This window comes from Channa argus, chromosome 1 (assembly GCF_033026475.1).
Source record: "Channa argus isolate prfri chromosome 1, Channa argus male v1.0, whole genome shotgun sequence".
In the NCBI taxonomy this organism is placed as follows: Eukaryota; Metazoa; Chordata; class Actinopteri; order Anabantiformes; family Channidae; genus Channa; species Channa argus.
The window spans coordinates 20,734,373-20,755,249 of NC_090197.1; the positions used below are offsets into that span (position 1 = coordinate 20,734,373).

Sequence of the window (20,877 nt, forward strand, 5' to 3'; positions counted from 1 at the left end):
TTTTCTTGATTCGAATCAAATACATTAATGGAAGGTGATTATAACAAAAAACACACTGCATATGGACAGAAACAAAAAAGGAGGAATATTAAAATTAAATAAAAGCACTAGATGGCAGTAGAGTACGATGAATATTGCCCACACGCGTGTGGACTGAAACTGAAAACAGTCAAAATGGTATTGTCTTTTTTACAATAATTTCTCCACACCATGCCACATTTAATTTATTGGCATAAATGCGTGCTTTTATTAGTGTTGGACATTTTCCTTTATAATACATTTTCAAAGTAACTTGCTTCAGGTATAAGGGGCAGTGCTCACAGTATATACCAAATATTGAAATATCATGAGTAGCTATCCACGTAATGCATTTGCAATATTACAGAAATTAAAAGCCTCTACAAGTTTGTGGTATTTAGTTTAGTTGTTCCACAAATTAAACATTAACAACTGATTCACAGTATACTTATTAGTATTTATTAACTTTTTCAATCTCATGTTTTCCCTTAAATAACTAGAGTACAGTGAACAGGTTAATTTCACTTACAGCCACAAAAACCAAGGATATTTACAGGTTTACATACAATATATACATATGCACAGTCCACAAGTCTTATGTTATCCTGTGGGATTAAAGCTCACACATTTGGCTACAGCCTCAAAAGTCATGAGGAAAGTTCACTGACAGGTCCAACAAATATGAGTGATTTACAATTAATACATGAGTCAGTGTAAATGGCCCAATGTTGCCATGTACAGTATACACTACTGACGAGCTGAGCGGTAAATAAAGATATTAAATGAAATATGATTGGCAACCTAGTTGTCAGGAACATGTAAAGATGTAACAGTATGTATAACATATGAAAATGTATGTACACGCATCCATATCAATAGATATGAAATATGGCAACCTTCATTTTCATGACAGGCATTGAGATGATCGGAAAGCATCCTGGTTGTTCCTTCATAGAGCATACTTAATAGGGTATATACACAAATAAAAATTCCAATACAACCCAACAAGTCTACAACAACTTTCACTTCCCAACTTCCAGTTTTCTTCTTTCCACAATTATGTGCTTCCCTTTTTGGATGCAAATAGAGTAAACACAGAATGGCAACATGTATTAAAAGGCATGTGAATGTTTTAAAATTTGGCTCCCACCCAATTTTCTTTTTTCGAAAAGATTAATCTAGTAGGAATCAACCAAATACATAATATAGTGAAATACTGAAAGATGCAACTTTATAGCAAATATCAATTCAATAACAGTAAAATCAAAACTAATAAATATTTAAACAATATTACTAAATTAGTACCAGCTGTAGACACCATTCTGCTCAGTATTAAGGAAATTAAAGTTGTCATATAAATAAGGTGGAAATAATAATAGTCGCTGGATAAATAATGCATTTAGATGTGCAAACTAACTGCTTTTGCTCTTATAGTGGTTTCAGTGGGGAACTTAAATGAGCCCTTAAGAGCACAGTTGTTGTCCAGCCACTAGTTTTAACATCACAATATTATGGCTTTAAAAAACAAGGAAAAGAGAAGAAATAAAAGAAAGAAAGAAAGAAATCCAGTGAGATAGGAATCAAATGAAAATCAAGTTACTAGTTTCAGTACAATACGAGGAGACATTGTACAACTGCAAAACTCAGTTAAACACTTAAAGACACCAACTCAATGACTGAAGAGCATTTGTCTGACAAGTGTCAGTTTGTCAGTTTTGCATTTTTAACCCTGGCATAGGGCTGAATTAAGGCATTATCACAGTTTGTTAAAGAATCTCACCATGTTAACATCTCAAAACTTTAAGAGTTGTTATAAGTGCAGTGCTCAAGGTCATTAGTGTTTGATGTGATGTGTGTCAAAGGATAGAAACCATTCAGCTCCAGCAAGTAGCACCAATAATGGCAGCACTGACAAAACACACTCCTACTACATTTCATTGGTTTTGTGCAATTCAATTGGAGAAAACTAACTTTTGTTTTAGCAGCATTCAATGGTTACATTTTATACAAAAAATTAGGCTTCTGAGATCTGACTGCACAAAAAGAGGAGAGTGAATTTCTTGCTGAATGTGGGTAAAAGCATGTTTGTTTTTAGAAAGGCCTTAGGGAGGCTGAAGCAATGATACTTTGGAGACCCTCAAGTTTTTGTGACATGGACCAGCAGCAGTGTGACTGGACATGGCAGTATCTGCATGGTCCAACAGGTATTTTGGTCCTGCACAGCGCAAAATGCCAGTCAATCACGTGACTGATCTGTGGTTCTTTGTAAAATGTGCTACACAGTGTTGCCCAGTTCTGTAGAGTCTGTTTCAGAATCCGCCTCATTGTCCCTGCAAGAAAACAAAGGTGTCTTCAGTTGGAGTTTTGCTTCACAGTCACACACAAATGCAAAATTGTAAAAGCATGTGATCGGCCAGATTTCAATTACACAGGCTTACCTCTGTTCCTGTAGCAGTTTGCGGTTCCCTTGCCTCCTCTCCTCATCGATTGGATAAGAATACAAGATGAGCAGGCCGATAATAATCAGAACTACGGGGGCGGCGGAAACGAGTAGTTTCAAAGTTAGGTGCACTTCCTCTGGTTGAGAGCAGCCTCTGCTAATATAACCTGCAAAACTGACAAGGAGGAAACAAATTTATGAAACTGGAAATTATCTCACGTCTTATTACGTTGCAAAGCAAAAATATTATATAACAAAGTAAGCTATTGTAATTCATTTTTAGTAAAGCCAAGAATTTGAAGTGATGGTAAGGCCAACACTGTTGTAAAGTCAGTCATGTGATGCATGTGCACAATACACAACACACACACAGTACAGCATGAAAACTTAAGTAATTCCTTGCTTCCATGTGGATTTGGGTGCTGGGAGATTTGGCTTAACTTCTATTAGGCTTTGTTTCCCTTTAAGGTTTTGTGTGTGTTCAGATAATTACTTACTCTAAACTGAGAGTGGAGATGCCCAGAGAGACGCCAGAAGAAAACTTTGTGAAGAAGACATAGAAGGAATAAAAGAGAGCTTCATGGCCAGTGAAGTCAGGGTTCTGCACTTGGAAATCATCAACAACATCAGGGAGCATAGACCTGAGAGAAAAGGTTAGAGTGAGTATTGGTTGTCCACATTACGCACCATTTAAAAGCCTACCCACAGGTCAGCAAGGGTCTTACCAGGGAAGCAGAAAAGCTGCAGCTACTCCAACCCCGGCAGCAAAGGAGACAATGTATGTGACAATCATGTTACTCTTCAAAGACACCACCAGGATCATGAAGGGAACCACAGACTGTAAGGCACAGAAACATATTAGACCACTTCAACCAACTGTCTTTCAGTGATTCAATTCCCAGATCAAGTCTCTTATTGGCATTATAACTCTTAAACCCTAACATATTTCCATTCAATCTTACAGGCATTGCATGAATTGGCCTTACCAAGGTGCCTGCATAAACTGCTGTCTTCTTGCCAAAGCGCATTAGAAACCACTGCCAGAAGGGGATGGCCAGAGTAGCGGAAAGCTAAGGAAGGAAGAAGAAAATGTTTCAGCTTGTTTTTTTCCCCAGAAAATGCCAAAAAATAAAACACATTGAACAAAAAGGCCTTTTATTACACTTTGTAACATGACACATTGGGTTTTACAAAGACAATTCAAGCATAAAATTAGGTGGATTCCTAAAATGCTTGTACATTTGACCCTTTTTATTTACCCAACACAACCGTGAGGATAGAGACTGACATGGCTTCTGTTCACTTCCCAAAACACATATGATCTTAAAGTAATGCAGAAGTCCAGAGGGTTCATTCTAAAGTTATTACCAGATGACAGAGGATTCCCTCAGTTCAGTTTGGCCTCTTAGCTAGAGCCCCCTGCATGTTTGACTAAGGTAAAGACAACAAATCCATGATGCAACAGTATCTTTCTTACATTTCCTATGTATGAATGAAACACTAAACTGAGAGGCAAAACGCCCACATATTGTCCCTGTCTCACACAAGTCATCTGTGCTAAAATAACGCAAAAAGTATAAATTGATTTTCATTCATTTCCTTTTCTATCAAAATATACAAGATTTTGTCTTGTATCAACAGTGTTTGTGCACTTAAAAAGGACTGACCTTAATCATGAAAACCATGGCATCTGTGTGCTTACACGGTCCACAGCTCTACAAGCCCCATAAACTCTTTTCCACAGAAATAAAAACATGGTAATCAGTTTGTATCCCTTTAGCTTTATACCTGACCCAACAAAGCACCATTTACTCAACCAAGCTCAGTATATTCCTCACAAATGAAACCAAGAAGACAAAAATGGCTACTCTTCCAGCAAATGCTGTCCTGGTGTATAAATTTAGTATACCAATTGTTCATATGTTGATACCTACTGAACTCCCTACTGCTCTTACACGTTACTTTCACCACAGTATCTGACAGTGAATTAATTACTAACCCCCATGCTATGCTTGTTAGTTTGACCAATCTTTGAGCAATTAAGTGTGGCCATGTCATAAAATTACTGAAGGTGCACTAAATAAATTTACTAAAAAAAAAAACTGCCAAGTGCCATGGCTCTGTAATCCTTTCCATAAAGTACAGGATCAAATACTCTATAATACCTCAAACATCTCTAACCTGTACCCGTCACACTGTACAATTCTGCTATGCGTGCTACAAAAGCCATATCAGTGGATTAACTGGGCTTAATACCAGTCAGGATCTAAAGGCTGATTCTTTGATGTGAGAAGCCTTTTTTTGTCTGGAATACAGCTTTATATAAAAGGGGAGGTCAAGAGAGACATGAAAGGAGAAGCCAAAGTGACTCCTGTACTGTACTGTGGGAATGGGACAACATTCAGGGAGAGAAGTCAGACTGCACACACATCATGGTAATGAGCAGCCTGGAGACAGTGCAGTCAAACAAAGAACAGAGAAGCTTTGTAACTGAACACAATGTGTTCACCTTGGGAGGAAAACTTTTGTGTACACTCAAAGGCTAATGGCTTAACTTATTCCATACAAATGGGCTGCCCAGGGTTTCAGATGATGGAAATGTGGCCATTGCTACAGCAACAGTGCACCTATCTGTGTCTGAAAATGCCACTCGTGTGTGTGCTCACCATGATCACCAGGAGAATGTTCTGAAAGTCGTTTCGGAAGCCCAGCGTTGAGCTGCAGAACAGAGCGAAGTTTCCCTCCAGAAGCTGTAGAATAAAACACATAGATGCACCAAGAACAACTTTACAGTTGAATTTAAAAATACAAACATCCCAGGACAACTCTGCAGGCTCCAAATAAACTCCCTGCATTAGCATTCACAGAACTGGTTGAACTCAGTAAGCAAAAAATAAACATCTGGTAGTGAGACTAAGGGCAATGACTGACTGATAATATACTAAATTACCTATGAATGTATGTATGTATGTATGTATGTATCTATACACACCATGAAAGCCAGTGAGGTAAAGAGGAAGACCATGACCAGTTTGGCATATGGTCCATGTCCCATAACCAGCCTAATTCCCTGGAAGAATGACATGGGCTGTGACCTGGGGCGGCAAGACTCTGGAAAGAGAAAAACAATTAAACAATGAACATAGACGCAAAATGACATCCACCTGAACACATTTCCAACTCTTTCATTCCTCATTCTTTGATTTTATTAGTTAATTTTACAAGAGCACTTTCCTTTTAAGGCTCCCTTACAGAACAATTGTCTTACTGTGATACTCTCACTGCTGGTCAAAAGGCTTAAAAAAAATAAAAAATAATATTAAGTTAAATAACAAATAACTCTGTAAGCCTGTAAGTTTACAACCATGTACTGCAGCAGAAATAATAGAAATAATGGCAAGGATCAACAAAAAAATGTCTCCCCCTGCCAATCATTTTGATTTTAAATCCAAGTTAAAATTAAGCAATTAAAAGCTGTAAATACTGACATCTAAATTAAAGGATTGTGGTAGTTTTACTAAAGCCTGTTTCACACATGAACTCCGGATCAACCTGGACAGTGTCTCCCACATTGGGATTTCAGTGCACAGTCAGCACCCACAGGAAATACTGAACGCCATGAATGAATATCACCTCTGGACAAAGTCAAGAGAATGTCAGGTTACCAGTGCATGTGTGAAAGGGGCGTAAGAGATTAAGGCCTTACCCTTTTGTTCTCTCACGCCACAGAAAAGGACAATGGCACAAAGAATGTAGATGGAGCAGATCACACCAGAGGCAATCATGTAGGCCACTTTCTTTATAAGGAGAAAACAAACAATAACAGTCAACAAACACAATTTGCATCTCAAATTTTACTTTAGGCTTTGCCAGTGGTACCTTTGTTTGTTATTTGCCTTTAGCAAATTTGTTTACCGTATCCTCAAGGGAAATGACAGGCTCTGACTCATTGAGTCTGGAAGACTTTGAGGAATTGCTGATGTCTGCTAGGATGTCACCAGGTCCTGGGAGGCAGGGTGCATTGGCCATTCCTACTATCTGGCCTTGGATAGCTGTACCAAGCAGAGTGCCAAGAACCTCCACAGTCATCCCTAATTTGAAGAAAAGTTAGGAGATGTTCAGTCACCAAGGAGGTGTCCCTCTTTTGTGATAAATAACTATTTCTTATGCTGACTGTGATACCCACTATATGCTGTGGCTGAGTCTCTCTCCTTTTGCTCTGAGCTGATGAACATGGTAAGGGCAGAGTATGGCACATGGAAGCACTGGTAGCAAAGAGAGCAACAAAGTGACAAAAATTAATGCAGCTCTTAATTTTTACTTTCTGATCATGTAGAAAATTCAACACAAGTTAAAATACAAATTTGCACATTTCAAGACAAAATGTTTTTGACTGCCTGACATTGTGATGATCAAAATATATGACTCACAATTAAGATTGCTTAAGAATGTCCGCCCTATAAAGGTGTCACTGAAGACGTGAAAGGATGCACATGCTAAAAATCATATTGGGAAATCAAACATTTCCATGGCCATGTATGGCACACACAGTGAGTAATCACTGTCAGTGTCTCTGATGTGTGTCACTCACTGTTTGAAGGGTCTGGAAAAGGCAGTAGAAGAACAGGTACCAGATGACTTTGCCATCTTCAAAGGGAGGAACAAACCAAATGAGGAAATAGGAAAGCACCGCCAGAGGGGTTGAGAGCACAATCCTACAGATAAACCAGACAAACAAGGGGGGGGGGGGGGGTTGACAAGAAGAGACAACATTACCATAAAATGCCCTAGCTCTGTCAACAAATGCCACTCTTTATGAAGAGAGGGACCACTCATTACATAACTAATCGTGGCCTTTTATTCCGGCCTTTTATTCAGTCTCTGCCAACTATGTCTCAGTGACGTTTCACATTGATTTCATTCTTGGGGACATACTGTTCCTGGTGTTTTGCCACAAACAGGTTGATCTTAGCTTAATCTGAGAGTCTATTCTACTCCTACTATACAAATAATGATTGAAGTGGTCATTTGTATATATAAGAAAAAAAGTGATAGGATACACACTTTTATCATTGTAAAAAAATCCACGGTGTTATGTATTGTGCCCTTTTCTCAGAGTTTATTTAAATTAGGTTTAACATACAGTTTATCCTTTGTTTTTATTAAGTTACAAATGGTCTCCTCTCCATTCCTAAGCAGGCATCTAGAGGACAGCAGCTGCTGTGGGACCATTTGCAGACAGTATACCAAGAAGAGCTGCCAATCAGCCACCAGACTTTTGGGTCCCATCTTTGCCCCACATCCACCCTCAGACCCAAGTCTGTCGCTGTACCTGGCATGACTACTTCATCTTTCTTCTCTTCCTCAACAATGCTTAGCTTCCTTCAAGAACCACAGGTCAGAACAAAATCAAACTGTGACTTTTGAATATGTTTTGCAAGGGGAGTGTTTCAAAAATCTAAATGTGAGGAGCAGTTAAGTTCCTGTGATTGAGACTCATTGAACTGCACTGCTTCTAAATCTTTTTAATCAAGGCTTGCCCTTTCCCTGTTAGATTAGAGAATTAAAATTATTTCTGCTTGATTAGTGAGTTTTGAAGCATTTTTCATCCATCCATCCATTAATCTGTAAACAGTAATCCTGTTCAGGGTTACAGGAGCCTATTTTAGCTGTCATAGGGCAAGAGCCGGGGTACAACCTGGACAGGTCACCAGTCTAAGGGCCAACACAGAGAGGCATACACAGAAAGAAAAGCATTCACGCTCACATTCACACCTGTGAAAAATTTAGAGTCAACGACTAACCTAACAAGCATGTCTTTGGACTGTGGGAGGAAACTGAAGTACCCAGAGGAATCCCAGTAAAGGCCACAGCCAACCAGGGATTTGAACTAGAGACCTTCTAGCTGTGAGGCAGCACCTATAACCACTTCGCCAACACGCTGCCCTTGGAGTATTTTCATTTATTCTAATTTTAGAACAAAGTATATCAGAATTGCTGAGTTTCGTGCTAGCGCTGGCTTAAGTTACATTTTGTTGATATAAGGTTATAGCTTCAAAATTTAGGGTTTTACCTTCCATCTTCACATGATTGCTTAATGAATTTCTTGACATTAAGCTGGTTTTCTGAAGTCCTATTTCTTTTTGCTGTTTTTTTCCCAGGGCCCAGTAATGTCCATATCTCCTCAGGCCACCTACTTATCTACAATTATCCCGAACGCATATTTGCCACCCTCGATTGAAGTCATTGAAATTGACCGCAGCAGCAGCCGGACTCGTGGCAGCAGCGTAAACCATGGTAGAAATGTTCGCACCATAAGCAAAAGCAGCCTGGTATCCATGGACCGATCAGTCAGCCCTCTGTTGTCCAGAAGATCAGATGGTGACAGTTCGAAGACTGCCCATTCCCAGGAAGAACCAACTCTATTGCCTACGTTAGATTCTGTATCAAACTGGAGTGAGTCACAGTCCTCAAAGACAATTGTTTCAGACTCCTCCCCCATTTCCTCCAAAGGCAGCACACACAGTGGTAACTCGCAAACAGTGGCTACAAATGAGGATCCAGACCTTGCCAGTCTCCATAGCCATGTCAGTGTAATTAGCAGCCCCAGCAGTGAAAATGTTGTTGCAGGACAAGAATCCGGTGCATCAGGGTCAGTGACTGCTGATGAGGAGGCAAAGAACAAGTGCAACTCCACCCGCAATCTTTCGGTTATGAAGAACAAACAACCCCCAGCACCTCCAAGGAGAACAAACTCTTTGCATACTGATAAGTTCAGAAGTGATACCAGGGTTCTGGTGGATAGCAAAGAACTCAGTGACTGTGTGTCTGGAGAGGCAGCAACTACAACAGAAAATGTTGAAAAATACATTGAGATTAAGTTAAGTACTTCAATCTCCACCCCTGTTATGGATTCTGCAGTGTTAGAAGATGTTTCCTACGATTCTTTAAGAACCATACGGGCCTCCTCCATTGAGGCTGAAAAACCAACAGAGCTACTGCTGGAATCCAGCTACTCCTCCACACAGAAGACCTCCTCAGAAGGGGAGAAATTTGAACGGACCATGTCCCCCTCCAGCGGCTACTCCAGTCAGAGTGGAACTCCAACGCTTTCCCCAAAAGAGATTTCTCCAACCTCCGAAGACAAACAAAGAAAGACACCAATCAAACCAGAGAGATCAGTGTCTCGGGCATCCTCTTCAGCAGCTTCTCCTTCCTCCTCTCTTACCTCTCTATCATCTGGTACATCTGAGCCCAATTATCTAGATGGTTCCACGCGTGGCCCTAGCGTGCCTCCACAGGTATCTCCCCCCATAACTCCTGGAAAAGAACTTACTCCCAATAACCTTTCTTCAACTTTGAGAGCAGAATTCAATGAGCTGCTAAATATCCCACCACTTCCAAAAGTCAGGGCTCCATGTCCTCCTCCTCCGGAGACATGGGTCCACAACAGACACACATTTGAGCTCCTGTGTGGGCCTTGCCCCAGTGTCTCAGAGACCTACAAAGATACAGGACAACAAAGTTAAACAAACACAAATCCAAACTATGGCTAGCAAAGAAATGCAGTTTTTAGCTGAAAAACAGACAACTACAATCGAATCTGTCTTGACAGAAAATAAGGCAAAGCCAGAGGTATTGTTATCAACAGGTTCTGGAGGCGAGAGTTGCGAATGTTCAGGTGAAGAACAACAGAGGGAAGCAAGCACAGATTTTCAGAAACAAGAGCAGAGGTGTAGGCATGTAGTAAATGACACAAGTCCAAAGAAAGATCCCCCTCCTGTCATGAAGAAACCCACAACTGTACTGCAAAAAGAAATTGTGTCACAGCAGGCAGTGAGTGGATATCAAAAGGAAACTACTGGCAAACTAGAAGTGCGTTCACCCGTTGAGTACCATGCAACCTCTCCACAGTATGGAGCTCTGGTTTTAGCTGATAACAGCAAGGATGAAATGGACAAAAATAAAGTCACCTCCATGCAGTCCCTTTTTGTAGAGGTCCCCAAAATTAGTAAGGTCTCGCCACCACCTACCCCTCCTCCAGCCTACCACCCTACTCCTCCTCCCACAAGGAAGACACCTCCATCATCAGTATCTATGCTGCCTGATGACTTACATAAGGTACAGGAGGAGACCTACATTGTAGAGTCATGCTGGCCACCTCCTCCACCTCCTTTGGAGGGTGACTCTGTCTTTGATGGGGTGGATGAGGTAGATTTCCCTCCACCGCCTCCACCCTTGGTAGTGACAGTCAGTGAGCCAGATGTGTTTGACAGTGCTACAACAAAGGTAGATGTCTCAAGAAGATCCATAGAGGAAGTTGGACAGACAGTAGAGGATTCCAGTGAGACTGTTGGATTTGTATCTGGCCTACTTCCAGATTTGAATGCTGCTGTTCCACAGTCAGTAGTAACTGATAATAAATCTGAGGATATCTTGCAAGTTTTGAAAGCTGACACTGCTGATGAGATTTCTTGCAGACCAGGACAAAATGTCTTATCTGTTTCAGATAGTGTCCCACCTCCATCAGTGGAGACAGCTTCTTTTCCAGCGAATGCAAGAGCAGATAACCCTCTAGCAGTCTCTGCCCTAGTTCCTTCCAGCAGTTTCCTAAAAAGAGACTCGGTGAAATCTGAAGATGACTCTTCCTCTGGGATTCCTGTCAGTGCCCACCAACGAGCTCTGATTACAGTCCCATTAGCACCCCATCTACCAGCAGAGAATTTAACCCATGGGGTTAACTTTAGAAGGCAGCCCAGTGTATCAAACCGAGACAGCAGGAGCAAGGAGTTCCTTTTGCGACACAGAAGTCCACCCATTCCAAAAGAAGATGCTAACATACCTCTTGTCACCCCCTCCTTGCTTCAAATGGTTCGTCTCAGATCAGTCCACATGACTGCAGATCAGGTGAAAGCTTCCTCTGAGGACAAGCCAACAAACGAGGGAGATCCAGTTCAGGACAATTGCCCACTCTCAACCCCAGGTCCTCAAAACATTCCACAGAAGCCCATTAGAAAATCTCTGTCACTAAAATCCTCACCTCAAACTATAAAAACATCCCCTGTGACAGTAAGCACTCCTTCCATGCGATTACAGGAAGCCATACGTATGAAAGCTGCAGCCATGTCTCCAAGAGATGGTCTTCCAGCCCGACTAGGTATGAGATCACAGACATACAATTGTCTTAGTGACCCAGGAGCGCCGTCTCTGAAATCAACTGAAGGAAGTGACATGCACAAGTCCCCAGCCTGTACCGCAAGCTTCATCTTCTCCAGGAGCACAAAAAAAGTTGTCACTTCAGCTGCCTCATCTCCTGATGCTCAGGCAAGTCTAAGGCAAAGCTTAGCAGCTGAGCTCATGCAGGTTTCTGACCAATCAAGGGCTGCTGCTTTCACCAATGGTGGGTTGAAGAATGAAAAAGTTCCTCCACCAGTTGCAAAGAAGCCAGCCAATGGCAGCATCATCCATTCCCAGCATCAGCCTGCTTGTTCAGAAAAGGTAGAATTCAGCGTTGATTCAAATGGAGCTACAGGAGGACTGCAGCATATGAGTGGAATAACATTTCCTGAGACAACAGGTAAGAGTATCAGCAATATTTGTAGTTACTATTTTTGTCACCATCTTTGCTAAAGTTATGAGGGGTTTCCACTGCCCTCCTCAGTGTTTCAATGCATTGCTGCTGAGTGTAGTCATCAAAGCTGATTAACTCACCTGCCACTTTGTTATACAAAAGTGTAAACTCTAGCATTACCATGATGTTGAACAGCTAAGCGTTTATCAGTGCTCCAAATGGTATATTTTGTTTGTTATCCATAACATCAAGAGAAACACACAAGTCCACACACAACAGAAAACACAACACAAAAACATCTAACTTGCCTAGTTTTTTGAGTCAAATGGGCAACCTTGTGCTTCCTCTACCCTTGACCTGAAGATTGTAATTATGTCCCTTACTGAACTAGAATAGGGCAGAATGCTCATTACTATTATATCAACACCATTGTGTATAACAACCTCTTGTCTTCCCTTCCGTAGCTACAAGAGTGACAGCAGACACAATTGAAACACTGTTTTGAAAGCACTTTGCGGTGAAGAACCAAGGACTAGACTCGTACCAGAAAAACAAGCGCAAGCAAAAATGCAAGCAAAAGGACAAACTCGCAGCAAGAATGGATGTTAGTGAGACATTAAGCTTAACTATCTAAGTGTTTCTGAGTGTTGAGTCTTTTCCAAACGCCTTAGCCTATAATGGCCTTCCTACATATTTATGCAAAAAAAAAAAAAAAGGTGTTGCTCCAAATTTTGGATAGCTTTACTCTGGAGTATTTTTCTAAGCTATAGTTTATCAATAATAGCCCTCAGGATGAAATAAGTGTACATTGGCTGAACTGTAAATATATGGCTTGGGTGAGATCACCTCCTAGAGGTTGGATTAGGTAGTGGTCACTGCAGCACAGAGAATCTTAAACCATACTGACAAAGCATTTCTGTATAGCGACTGTTTGAACATGATACACAATCTTTATGTGGATTCATCAATAAAGAATGACAATAACATTGACTACAGGGCCAATCAGAATTTCTAATCACATCTGAGAAAAAAAATAATTGTCACTCAGTAGTTTTGTTTTAGTCTTGCTTATCCCAGTGTTGATAGACCCATCTGAAAGTATTTGAGAAAAATACTAGAATACTCACAGTAACAAGATCAGTCAGAGCAGAGGCACTTTTGCAAAGCTATTGACAAACCATTTTCACAGAAAAGCATCTAATTTAGAGAAATTGCATTGAGATGTTACTACACATCTTTCACAATCTCTGCTTGGGTTTAGTAGACATCTGCCAAAGCTATGAAATCATTTTACAGTAAACATTAACACAACTATTGTATTTATTTACTGTGTTTCTTTTAGTAAAACTATCAAGTCACGTTTTCTTACCAAATATGAAATATTTTAAATTTAATGTCATCTTATAACCAAGTTTAGGGCTAAAGATGGGAAAATTAGCCCTATATGATGGTTCATACACTGGAGTAGGCTTAATGTGAGGTCAGTGTTTTTATTAAAGTGTTGTGTATCTAAATCTTTTTGGCCCAAGCCTTTTTGGTGGAAGAAATCCAACTCATGAATATTTGCACAAAATGCTTTCCCCTCAGTAATAATCACTGGCAAGTGAATTATACCGACCCAACCTATAATGGGTCACAAATCTACATTTTGATGATTTTAAAATATTGTGTACAGTTATTACTTCTATAAATAAATGTAAGTGTATTAAAATGCTGATTCTGATTTATTCTTTAAAATTGTGATAAAGATCTAGTTACCATGTACCATGTGCACTCACAGATGTTACACATTTGTAACAAGATAAGGAATATACAACTTCTTCAAGCCACAGAGTTAAGCATTTATTTGCAATGAGAAGATACATTTGATAATCACTGACCAGAAGTAAATTCCTGTACACCACAAACCCCAATGTAACCGTCCTATAGTGGAAAGATGGGTATATGACAGATACCCTGACTCAGAACATACATAAAAACTGCGCAGTATGATTTTACCCAGAAAAGTACTAAAACTATAACTCGTTCTAAACACCCGAGTTTCCTTCTCAGTAATTTCCAGGAATAATTAACAATAAAGTAATCCAACATATATTATCTGACTAAACCTAATAATCTTTAATTTGCAGAACATTTGTAGAATTTGAACATCTATTAAAGTGTACAGTCTATTAGTAAAACCATAAAACACCAGGTGGACATTTAGTAACAGTTATAAAATCCTAGGTTGATTACAGTAGTTACCAATTTTTTTAATTATATGTATTTTATTAAACCAAAATAACAGATTGAAAGCTTCTGAGACAGCTGGCATCAATATCCTATCATTCTACGAGATTCATTCAGATGAAGTTTGAAATTGTTGCCATGATGATATGGTGTTAAAGTGCATTGCTGTGAGGTGGCCAGAAGGAGCAGCGGAGCAGTGGTGAAAATAATTTGCGTGCGTCTAGCTGATGTTGCCGCCTTTGAGTGTCTTACATGTGATCTTCCCAAGTTTAGTCATGAGCTCCTTGTCTTTCCACTGAGCTACATACTCTTCTGAGATCTTCAGGTCGGCCTGGATTAAGAACATAAAACGATCAAAATCATCATGTGCTCTCCACTGTGACAAAATGTTTCCTTTGAAAAAAACAAACAAAAAAACGCCTATTGACTACCACTAAATCTGACTGAAACATACCTGCATTTTTTCCCACAACTTCTTCTTTGGATTGAGTTTTTCATCTGGTTTGCCTGTCTCATAGCCTTCCACAAAGACCTGTTCTCCCGGTGACGAACCTTCAGGAGGGTCCAGAGGCTCCACCCTCCTGGGATTCCCTTCACTGAAAAATCAGCCAATAAGAAAGAGTTAAGAAACTAAGATGAGACTGAGGGATGAGCTGTAATTGTCATTGCAAAGCACAATGTCACTCACATGGAGGCACACAGCAGCATGGCTTGAGACTCTATTCCTCGCATTTTCTGGGGTTTCAGATTACACAGCACCAACACCATTCTGTCCTGCAGGTCTTCCGGTGAAATGTAGTCCACCAGCCCACTGACTACAGTCCTTGGGTCTGCCTCACCCACATCAATTTTTTCTAGGTACAGTGAATCAGCTTCTGGATGCTGAAAATTGGACACACAATAAGCTTGGAATATATGTGTATACACACACACACACACACATTGATCAGATAGGACATTGTGATAATTTTTATCTTCTACCTTTTCCACACTGATGATCTTGCCCACCCTGATGTCCACTCTGGAGGGGACTAGCTCATCATTCTCTCCTCCTTCTCCTCCTGCCTCGGAACCCTTTCCTCCCGTTTCTGATCACACAGGCAAATGTGAATGTGAAGTTGACAACCCACTTAATACTAAAGTGATGCAACTGTATTTTAGCTGGAAAATCTAAAGTGATGTTAGATGAAGACACAGTGAGCTTAGTGGGTGAAATACTCACTTGTCTTTGAGGAATCAGGATAGGCCAAGCTGGTAAGTTTCAGTAGCTCAGGTGACTCAAACTTCTTTCTGATTGGATCCAGCAGTTGATTTAGTGCGACTTCTACTGAGGCCTTTAGATCTCCTGGATGGATCATCTGAAAAGTGCATTGGTTACCAAAGGTTACACCAGAGCACATGGAGACAATGGAGTACTTTAGCAGATTTTTTATTCTACAAATAATGTAATTAGACAATTTTTTACCTCCTTCGCAAACTCCATCTCCAACTCTTCATACCCAGTGAAAGTTTTGTCTCCACCCCACTTTGGGTCTCTTTTGATGTAGAATTCTAAAACACAATTAAAGCATCAACACATTATAACAGGAAGAAAACTATGAAGTCTAGACATAGAAGTCCAAATTTAAGGATGACGTTTCTACCTCCACGCAGAGGGAAGAGCACATATTTGACAAACGAGAGGACTCCATTGTTTTGGATGTTGCCTGGTTCACAGAAAGCCTTCTTAAGCTTTTTGTTCAGATCTTCTTTAGAGTCCAGCAGATCAATCTTTGACTCCTGAAGCCAAAAACAGATAACTACTTTGTGATGACTGGTGACAAGCATTTGAAAACAATAATAGAAGACAAGCATTAGGAAAAGATACACACAAATTTGACTTAATTATATCTTTTTTCCCCCCCTTGACAAATTACATCTGCAATCTTACTTCCTCTGAGGAGCTCATCTTGGCCCCTGTCAGTCCTGGTACCATGGGGTTCATTAGATGGACGCGCTTGGCATAGCCAAGAGAGGGCAAGTACTGGAAGGCAAAAAAAAAGTTTGTTTTATTTCTTCACAATGTGTATAGAGAGCAAATTTGGAATCTCAAAAAACACACTGTTGTCCAAACTGCATTTAGTAAAAAAAAAGAAAAAGGTGCACCAACAACATCACAACTACTCCTAACCTAACCACCGTGTTCCACAACAACAGAAAAGATCAAATTTGCTGATATGAAAAAAAAAGAAAAAGAAAAAGAAAAGTGTAGAGGAAAAAAATGTCAGTACTGGGAGGAAGAGAGAGTGTGAAGGGTTAAAGTAAATATGTCAAGACAGAGGGAGATCACACCTTCTCTGCCAGAGTGAATATCTTCCTCTGATCAACTCCACCAAACTGGGCATCCACCTTTAAGTACTCCTCATCCAGGGCCTGCAGACAAAGACACGATGATTTACTAACACTTAGAATGGCAGTGTGAAGGCCACTGCTGCAGCCATACAGCAGTAATAAATGTTGGTAACACACTTTGGTTTCTTCGATTTACATTTAGCCATTTAGTTTACATTGAACATGCAATATAATTGTACACAGTATATAAAAAACAGCAAACTCATTTCATATTTGTATATTCAGTTTATTTGATAAGTTGTCAGTACATTAGTTTCTACTAGTAGCGTGCACATTTAGTTAACTTCTCATATTTCAGTTATTTTGGTTTCTAAATTTACCAGAGCTGGTGGTTTAATTGAGCAAAAGGACACACCCAGATAGCACATCGGTTAAACAGAGGAAGTTGCTTATTAGGTTGTACCAGGAGCAGGGGCTCTTATGGCCATACAAGTAAGCATAACATCTTGTAGAATATAATGTTATTCACTCTTTAACACTGCATTGTTATGTGTGGTCCTTTCTGATAGATATTTACTATATGACAAAATTCAATACTCATAATCACAACTACAGAGGTTGCATGTCTATTTCTTACACATAACTAATTTTCATAGCTACAAAGTGTTTTTGCTAGATTAGGTCATTATGAGTGAGAAGCTCAATGGATCAGAGTCGTCTGGAAGCTCATCCTGGGTTAATAGTGTAAACTGTCACAACATAGCCACACCCTATTAAATCTAATAATGTTGTTATTACCTGAAGTCCAGGGTAGAGCAGACCACTCAGCAGAGGATACTCCACCTGTTTGACCACTTCAGCTCCAGCCTTCTTTGCATCATGCTCTGTCATTACAGAGGACAGGCGGTACACATCCAGAGTATACTCTCTGTCAAATATGAAAATACACACTACAGCTACAAAGTTGTTCTGGAAAATGCAAAGTTAAATAAGTGCATTCTCAGAAAGTCTGAAAGGTACATCAACACAAATTACTTGCTGAGCTGGAAGTCGGTTCCTTTCACAAACTTGAGTTTGTCCAGAGGTACACCAATGCTCTCCAGCATAGCCTTGATCAACTGTTCATAGTATTGCACCCTGAGCTCCAACAGCTCCCAGGGGGCTTTCATGTTGTCTAGGTAGGCATGCAAGTCTGCAAACAGGATAGTGACCTATAAAAAAAGGAGACACAAAAACATAAATGCAAAATACCAGTGAGTAGATATGAAAAATATACCTCAGCGCTGTACTTACCTCACATCCAGCCTTAAGGAAGTCTGCAATCTTTGACATTGGGACAAAGTAAGCCACATGGGGTTTGCCAGTGGTTGCTGTACCCCAGTATACCTTTAGCTCTCTCTCCTCTAGAACCTGCTTCAGCTTCTCCTCACCAAGGACCTCCTGCAATGCACACAACCACACACACAACCTTAAATTCATGAGACTAAGCTAAAGATGAATCTGGTAACTGTGTGTGCGTGAGAGGATGGTCTTTGCCTCACCTGGAGGTTCCTGGTGATAAGGTTGATTTTCTCATCGCAACTTAGCTGAACTGCCATATTACAACTGTCCTGAATAAGATGTCAGATTAAATATTGTTACAAAGACACCAGTTCAGTTTCAGCATTTCCTACACATACAATATACTTGGATGGGCCACCCTAGTATTTTTGGCCATCCATAGTTTATAGTGTAGTTTATATATTTACAGCCTATTTCTAATCTGACTTTTTTCTTAATATGACAATTCTAATGTGACTCTGAATGCATCGAGTTTGCTCAATGGTAATTGGTTATTTTAAGTTAAGTTAAAATAATTCCAATATTTTCAATATTCATTAAATGTTCATACATTTAATAATTTATTCTTCCAGTTTCAATGTTCACACATAATTGTATTTCTGAATAAGAACATCTGGCACCCGATCTGAAGCAAATAGTTGTTAGACAAAAAGTAATTAAAAAGGTGTGTCATAGTAACTACGTTTTCAGCTTTTCAACTGTTCAAACAATTAGTTCCCATACAGTTTACTTTCACTTTTGTTGGCCATGTATGAGGTAAAGGCGCAATTTCATCTCATCTTTGCACTAAGAGACAGGGGCAAGAAAACACAAAAACACAAAATGTCTCATAACGGTCTTGTTGATTTTCCAGTATGTCTTATTGGACAGATTATGAAATATAAAAAAGATAAATCTACACATTTCCTACACACACACAAATAAAAAAAAAAATAAATAAATCTACACATTTCCTACACATACAATATACTTGGATGGGCCACCCTAGTATTTTTGGCCATCCATAGTTTATAGTGTAGTTTATATATTTACAGCCTATTTCTAATCTGACTCTGAATTTATCGAGTTTGCTCAATGGTAATTGGTTATTTTAAGTTACTTAAAATAATTCCAATATTCATTAAATGTTCATACGTTTAATAATTTATTCTTCCAGTTTCAATGTTCACACCTAATTGTATTTCTGAATAAGAACATCTGGCACCCGATCTGAAGCAAATAGTTGTTAGACAAAAAGTAATTAAAAAGGTGTGTCATAGTAACTACGTTTTCAGCTTTTCAATTGTTCAAACAAGTAGTTTCCATACAGTTTACTTTCACTTTTGTTGGCCATGTATGAGGTAAAGGCGCAATTTCATCTCATCTTTGCACTAAGAGACAGGGGCAAGAAAACACAAAAACACAAAATGTCTCATAACGGTCTTGTTGATTTTCCAGTATGTCTTATTGGACAGATTATGAAATATAAAAAAGATAAATCTACACATTTCCTACACACACACAAATATAAAAAAAATAAATAAATCTACACATTTCCTACACATACAATATACTTGGATGGGCCACCCTAGTATTTTTGGCCATCCATAGTTTATAGTGTAGTTTATATATTTACAGCCTATTTCTAATCTGACTCTGAATTTATCGAGTTTGCTCAATGGTAATTGGTTATTTTAAGTTACTTAAAATAATTCCAATATTCATTAAATGTTCATACGTTTAATAATTTATTCTTCCAGTTTCAATGTTCACACCTAATTGTATTTCTGAATAAGAACATCTGGCACCCGATCTGAAGCAAATAGTTGTTAGACAAAAAGTCAAACAAGTAGTTTCCATACAGTTTACTTTCACTTTTGTTGGCCATGTATGAGGTAAAGGCGCAATTTCATCTCATCTTTGCACTAAGACTCAGGGGCAAGAAAACACAAAAACACAAAATGTCTCATACCGGTCTTGTCGATTTTCCAGTCTTTTCTGGTCTTGATTGATTATTTATTTATTTATTAAATTAAGGAAATTTATTATTATTATTATTATTATTTATTTAAATAATAATACATTTCCTATATGCCATTTTTTCTAAACAACCTAAACAGTAAGTAACGTTGTATTTTAAGCAAGTTAATTATCCCCTGAGAAAGGTGAAACTAACGTTACTTGGAAACTGACGTTGACGTTGAAACAAAAACAGGATGATGACAAAAAACGAAACAGTAAGCTGGACCTGGAACGTAACGTTGAATATGACAAGTGAAAAGCCTTAATAACAACCTACCTAACTAAGTGACCAACGAACCGTTCGCTGATGATGATGACTGAAAAACAGCTAGCTAAGTAGCTAACATTAGCTAGCAACAAAACCATGTGCATCTACCCCTAACTGGCACTGGTGATGTTTAATGTTAAAACTACGAACTGTTTCCTAGATACGTTCTCATTTATTTGGCAGCAATATCAATTTTCCACAGAGCTATGATGTACATCTCGTGGACCTACCTGAAAACGTGACTTTTTGCAAAGAGATATTGCACAGCAAGCCGGGTATCTGTCAGTGTGTTACATCAGCGGTAGTGAGAGGTTAAATATTGAAACTCGGGGAAGAGGCGGGGTTTATGATCGAACTCGGCCCTAAACTTCCAGCCCCGCCCACTTGTAATGGTCACATGATCAAGCCAGTGCGTTTTCGTAGCGCGCATTGCAGCTCGCTCCCCTCGTGCTCCCCTCGTGTCCGCTAGGGATGATGTTGCATCAGCGGCGGCTCTTTCTCTGCCATCGACTCCTTGTCGACTCAAGGAAAAAGCAATCGAGTGCAGCCCACATACCTTTTTCTCAGATGCAGATGAAGCCAGTACCACTGAGTTTTGCACGTCCTTTTTGTTAGTCTATTTCAGGCTTGCTTGACGCTGTCATTGATTAACCTTACTTTTTTCATTTACCTGCGTTA

General features: G+C 39.5%; 2 protein-coding genes and 1 pseudogene across 7 annotated transcripts; 1 reads left to right on the plus strand and 2 right to left on the minus strand.

Annotated features, from left to right (window-relative positions):
• Positions 1-399: 399 nt before the first annotated feature.
• On the minus strand, positions 400-8,903 carry LOC137128370 (sodium-dependent lysophosphatidylcholine symporter 1-B-like). 2 transcript variants are annotated; one of them, XM_067506277.1, is made up of 12 exons: positions 8,772-8,903; positions 7,050-7,173; positions 6,645-6,723; positions 6,374-6,549; positions 6,165-6,255; positions 5,451-5,569; positions 5,125-5,208; positions 3,445-3,528; positions 3,184-3,296; positions 2,956-3,099; positions 2,457-2,633; positions 400-2,348 (listed from the first exon to the last, which is right to left on the minus strand). In XM_067506277.1, the coding sequence occupies exons 3-12, from the start codon at positions 6,691-6,693 to the stop codon at positions 2,294-2,296; spliced, it is 1,092 nt and encodes a 363-aa protein (XP_067362378.1). In that variant the 5' UTR covers positions 6,694-6,723; positions 7,050-7,173; positions 8,772-8,903; the 3' UTR covers positions 400-2,293. The 2 variants fall into 2 exon arrangements, with proteins under 2 accessions (XP_067362378.1, XP_067362370.1); XM_067506269.1 differs by lacking the exon at positions 8,772-8,903 and adding an exon at positions 8,532-8,671.
• Positions 7,625-14,126, plus strand: LOC137128346 (NHS-like protein 3; annotated as a pseudogene).
• LOC137128348 (tyrosine--tRNA ligase, cytoplasmic-like) lies at positions 13,859-20,570 on the minus strand. 5 transcript variants are annotated; one of them, XM_067506237.1, is made up of 14 exons: positions 20,430-20,570; positions 18,131-18,199; positions 17,883-18,029; positions 17,625-17,800; positions 17,388-17,517; positions 16,590-16,670; positions 16,189-16,281; positions 15,902-16,037; positions 15,724-15,809; positions 15,481-15,616; positions 15,240-15,346; positions 14,947-15,140; positions 14,713-14,854; positions 13,859-14,589 (listed from the first exon to the last, which is right to left on the minus strand). In XM_067506237.1, the coding sequence occupies exons 2-14, from the start codon at positions 18,185-18,187 to the stop codon at positions 14,479-14,481; spliced, it is 1,596 nt and encodes a 531-aa protein (XP_067362338.1). In that variant the 5' UTR covers positions 18,188-18,199; positions 20,430-20,570; the 3' UTR covers positions 13,859-14,478. The 5 variants fall into 5 exon arrangements, with proteins under 5 accessions (XP_067362338.1, XP_067362357.1, XP_067362328.1 ...); XM_067506256.1 differs by having other exon boundaries at positions 18,131-18,194; positions 20,430-20,505; XM_067506227.1 differs by lacking the exon at positions 20,430-20,570 and adding an exon at positions 19,772-19,812 and having other exon boundaries at positions 18,131-18,194.
• Between the last annotated feature and the right edge of the window lie 307 nt (positions 20,571-20,877).